This window comes from Kryptolebias marmoratus, linkage group LG2 (assembly GCF_001649575.2).
Source record: "Kryptolebias marmoratus isolate JLee-2015 linkage group LG2, ASM164957v2, whole genome shotgun sequence".
Taxonomy (NCBI): Eukaryota; Metazoa; Chordata; class Actinopteri; order Cyprinodontiformes; family Rivulidae; genus Kryptolebias; species Kryptolebias marmoratus.
The window spans coordinates 3,273,003-3,278,547 of record NC_051431.1 but is presented as its reverse complement, the minus strand read 5'-3'; the positions used below and the strand labels follow the sequence as shown (position 1 = coordinate 3,278,547).

General features: G+C 42.3%; 1 protein-coding gene across 5 annotated transcripts in view; it reads left to right on the top strand.

The window, feature by feature from the left end:
• Nucleotides 1-5,545, top strand: part of aplp2 (amyloid beta (A4) precursor-like protein 2) — a 56,222-nt gene that overhangs the window by 19,592 nt on the left and 31,085 nt on the right. For all 5 annotated transcript variants that reach the window (XM_017437780.3, XM_025010994.2, XM_017437779.3 and 2 more), the window contains exons 2-3: nt 1,247-1,420; nt 4,859-4,988. In XM_017437780.3, coding sequence (XP_017293269.1) covers nt 1,247-1,420; nt 4,859-4,988 — 304 coding nt within the window. The remainder of the gene's footprint in view (nt 1-1,246; nt 1,421-4,858; nt 4,989-5,545) is intronic.

Below are 5,545 nucleotides of genomic sequence, written 5' to 3'. Positions count from 1 at the left end.
AGGGGGGGCTGGGCCCCTCGCACAGATTCCCCCTTTTCCATGATTACATGCTTGTTGCAGCTGAATTCCCTGTGTGTGTGTGTGTGCGTGCGGACTCCGCAGCCAACTGCTGATTACGCAGCTCCTGTTTTTGTTCAGTTCTGTTCGGAGCCTTTTGTCAGCCGGCGAGTCGCTCCAGAACCAGCCGGAGCTCTTTGTCCGGCGCTCCAAGTCGCTCCGAGTCGCTCCGGGTTGCTCCGAGCTGCTCCGAGTCCTGGGATGTTTTGGGATGGGTGATGGGTGTCAGGTGAATGGTGAAGCTGAGAACATCAGGAGGTTTCGGATGTTTTCTCTAAATTCTGTGAAACAGAAAGAAGCTTCATCTCGTCGTTAATGAGCGAAGGAAACAGGAAGTAAAGGTGTAGCTGTGGCAGCCATCTTGAGCTGGATTGAGTTGTAGAGTGATTTCTTTCTGAGAGTTTCTTTAAAATCGGTCCAGATTCTCCTCCCGACGTCGTCCTTTGACCTCACGGCGTCTTTAAATGAAGCCAAAGAGAAGCTCGTCAAGCCGACCCGGCGTGTGGCGTCCGTCTCTGACAGGAAGTCGGCCATATTCCTGTAAATCAGGAGTTTTGTTGACTGTCTGCACCGTCAGCTGGACGGGTTTTAAATGAAACTCTCAGGAGGAGGTGCACCACGAGTCCCCCCCAAGATGGCCGCCACAGCTAATAGACCTTAGCGAACTCAAGAGCAGCCATAACTCCATCAGGTTTACGGATGCTGAGCTCAGATCCGGCGCGGTGGGGGCTGAGTTTTACTCCGTCGCCTGCATGAAACGGTCGGTCTGGAAGGCGGCGGGCGATATGCATTCCTGGGCCGTAAATCGCTGCTGTCTTGTAGTTTTATGCTTCCTTGTTTACGTTGAAGAGTAAACGGTGCGTCCTCTGTGGTCCCAGGGGTCCGCACAGGCGAAGCTCTGCCCTGAAAAGGAACTTCCTGTTTGCTGAAGCGAGACACGCTGCAGCTTTTTAATTTAATTTTATTTAATTTTTTATTTTTCTCCTCTCTCTCCTGCTTTCTGCGCAGCTCTGGGTCAAAAAAAAGAAAAGGAAATCAATCCCAGCTCGCCTTGTTTCACCGTCAGTATAAAACTTCTGAGCGGCGCCGTTAACGCCGCTCCATCGCGTCCCCAGGATCGACTTCCTGTGGCCCGCCTCTATGAGCGAACCGAGAGCGCCAGGCCTCACTCCTGTCTTCTTCTCCGCAGGCGCTGGCTGCCAACGCCGGCACCGGCTTCGCCGTGGCCGAGCCGCAGGTGGCCATGTTCTGCGGGAAGCTCAACATGCACGTCAACATCCAGACGGGCCGCTGGGAGCCCGACCCGTCCGGAACCCAGAGCTGCGTGGGAACCAAGGAGGGCGTGCTGCAGTACTGCCAGGAGGTGAGTCACCGCGACACGGACGCTTCGGCTCCACGCAGGAAGTGACTCAGCGGGTCGTCATTAGAGCGGTCATGTGACTCGCTGCGTGTCGTTAGAACAGGATTCAAACTCAAGTTAGGAACATTACAGACGTCTGACATTTGGCTTATTTAGGCCGTTTGATCGTTCTTCCTTCTTGTTTTACGGTTGGTGGCCGCAGCAAATGGCGCCACCGTCTGGTGTTATTAAAAACATAAACTCAGACAGAGACGAACTGTGAGCTGTAAGAAGAGCAGCTGATTCAACATGGATTCTATACAGGAGGTCATGTGATGTTACATGATAAATATATATGATATTATATATTGTATGATCTGATGATATAACATATAATATCATGTATATGATATATGATATGATACAAAATAATATGACAGGTTATGATTGGTTATTATAATATATGAGATGTAATATGATACAATATGTAGTATATGATGACATTAAATTCCATGTATATGATATTATATATTGTATAATATGATATGATATATTGTATGATACAATATCATATTATATCATATATATGGTATATGATATTGTATGATATGATATATGAGATATAATATAATACAATAAGTAAGATATGATGATATGATACATGTGACATTAAATTCCATGAGATATATGATATATATATATGATATTACATGATATATATGATATGATATATTGTATGATATGATATCCATGGTATGACGTGATATCATATATATATGGTATATGATATGATATATGAGATATGACATGACATGATATGAATCAATATAATGACAGGTTATGATTGGTTATAATAATATATGAGATGTAAAATGATACAATATGTAAGATATGATATACATGACATTAAGTTACATGAGATATATGATATAGTAGGTTATGATATTCTACAAGATACAGTATGATAGGAAATGAGATTATATATGAGGTTAAAATAAGACATATGCTTTGAGCTGACATATGATAAATATATGATATGAGATGAAATGAAATGAGATATGTCATGGATATATGTGATGTAATAGGTAAGATGAAAGGAGATGATAATAAAGTAAATTAGAACAAAATTATATAATTTTATGTGTAAAAAGAAACAAGATGAGAGATGAGATGACTCTCATAACTTAACATATGATAGAAATTTATATGCTGTGATGTGATAGGTGAGGTGAAATGAGAAAATAAATGATGAGATATGTTATAATGATATGATCATAGGTAATGATTTATAACATGAGAGGAGATATTAGATGAGATAACATGATAGATGAGATGGAATATATGACTGAATGATATGAGATGAGATGTGATAGGACATGAGATGAGGTTTAATTTATGATATAATCTCAAATATATGAAACATAATATGATACATGGGAAATTAATAAATATGATAAAGTATGATAGAGTAAATGATACGTGGCCAACACTCCCAGTGACGTCATGATGCAACAATTCTGTTAATGAATTAATTGGTAGACGGTCCTAACATGTTTTCTCATCGTCACTTCTTCAGTGCCCGCAGCAAGAAAACCTCATTTTCAGGATTAAAATATTATCATTTGCTGTGTGAGGATTATCATTTCTCACTCAGATCTTATTGTTTCAAATCAGCCTTTTGTCCAAAACGTATCATCCAGTACTGCAGATAACTGTTTATATTACCCAACAAATATGATCATTTACTGTCTCCCATGAGATGATCGAGTGTTTTTCCAGCACGAGGATGTTCTCGCTCTTCTTCACTGGTTTCCTTTCTCACACAGCCTTCCTAGAACGTTTCGCTTCCATTTTCTCTGTGACATTTTGTTGGCATTTCGGGAAAAGTGCAAACGCGTGTGCTCTTTCACAGCTGAGCAGATGGCATCTGGTGGGTCTAAAGCCGGGATTAAAGGATCCCGTTGAAGCTCCGCTCATCCCTCCCAACAAGGAAGCGGGTTGCTTTCAGGCTGCTGCTGGTTCCCCCTCCTTTTATGTTGGTTGTGGTTTGAATAACTGCTGTTATGGGGTTTTATTAGTTTCTGCCTCAGACTAGACTTCTTCTTTTCTCAGAGGTAATAAAAGCTGGTGCGGTCGGTCCAGGCGTCTCGTTTAAAAATGCTTCAGTTTAATAAACAACAAGCTTGTTTCGCTGCAGAGTCGCTCAGCCTTGGAGGCATAAAGACAAACATCTCCTCCGCAGATTAGAGCAAACACTCAACAGACATCGGTCACACAGCTCAGATTATAAAGTTTACAGTCACGGTGATAATGGGTTAATGTTGAACACATTAAAGAGAGAAGCAGGTTCTGTTGAAAGGTCGTTATCAGTTAATATATTACCTGCTGCAGGTAGCTCTGTAAACACGAGTGCTTTGGAAAAGTAGTTCAACGAGAGAAATAGCCTTTTCTGCAAAAATGCAGCTGAGATCTGAGTGACAAAACTGAGCTAAATGCTGAATGCTAGTTAAAACCTACAAGGCTAGCTAAAAGTGACAACATTAGCTGAATGAAGTGGATTTTTAGTTTTGACTACAATTAGCATTAGTATAGTTTGCATTAGCAATATTAGCATTATCAGTAGTAGTATTAGCAGTAGCCAAATTAGCATTACAAGTAGTAGAACTAGCAGTAGCCAAATTAGCATTATCAGTAGTAGTATTAGCATTAGCAGCAGTAGTACTAGCAGTAGCCAAATTAGTATTACAAGTAGTAGTTTTAGCAGTAGCAAAATTAGCATTAGCAGTAGTAGTACTAGCAGTAGCCAAATTAGCATTACAAGTAGTAGTATTAGCAGTAGCCAAATTAGCATTACAAGTAGTAGAACTAGCAGTAGCCAAATTAGCATTAGAAGTAATAGTTTTAACAGCAGTAGAAAATGTAGCATTAGTAGTAGTACTGTAGTAGTAGTAGTAGTACTGTATTAGTAGATTTCAAAGAGAACAATGTTTATGAGGAATTTGAAGAGAACTTGATGTATTTTAACAGGTATTTTTTTGTAAATAAAGTCAAATATTTTTAAAAGTTTAAAAGCTCATAGCGCCCTGTCACAACAAGCTGAACGTTTCTTTTTACAAGCTGTTAAAAAAAGCACAAAGTCCACAGAAGGTGTTAGATGCCAAAAACCAGAAAAAACAAACCGATAATACAATCGTGTGAATTCTAATCATCACTGACATAAATATGATCGGATCAATGAGCTGACGGCTAATCTGAGCATGGCCAAGACTAAAATGACCCCCGCTGTCCTAAAATAACTTCATAAAACAAAAGTGACTCAGCTATCTACAGCAGGTAAGATATTAATTGTTCATAACCTGTTCCACAGATCTTCTGACCGACAGAGTTTTGTTTTCCAGCTCCTGTCAGTCGTATTTTTTTTTTTTTTCATGCAGACTTTCCTTCTCCTTCTTCTCCCATCAGATGTATCCAGAGCTCCAAATCACAAACGTGGTGGAAGCTGACCATCCCATCCGAATCGAAAACTGGTGCAAGAAGGAGAGGAAGGTGTGCAAAGGGCACTCTCACACCGTGGTGCCTTACAAGTGCCTCGGTAAGCTTCCGTAAGGACCCGGTCTGCGCTCGTTTCGCCTCTCCTCCCTGTTTTCAGCCTTCTGTTTACGAGCCGTCGCAGCCTTTGGCCGAGGCGACACGGAGGGAGTTTGATTCGCTCGACTAATTCTGGCCTTCAGCTGCAGATTGAGCCGATCCAGACTGGATGGGAGCGTCAGAACAAATGGCCATTGGGGGCGGGGGAGGGAAGGGGGAAGAGGTTTATTGCTGGGGAGGCTTGTTGAGCAATAAAGCAGACGTATTTGCCCCTCAGACAGCGGTTATAAAGTCCCCCGGACGCCCAGGGTCAACAGCAGAGGGGTCTGCAAGGAGGCCGGCTTTATTACATCTCATTTCTCTGCAGCGTCACAAACAGCTCCCCTCTTCCTCCTCCTCCTCCTCCGCTCCCCGCAGCTTCACTGTAATCTGCCGTGCCAACATGGCCGAACTCTGCTTTACGAAACGCCTTGTTCGGCCTTGGAGTTTGCCTCCGATGCGCAGGAGTCCCAAAGCCTCGTCCAAAAGCCTCGTCCTGATCAAGATGTGCTGCTTTTAGGG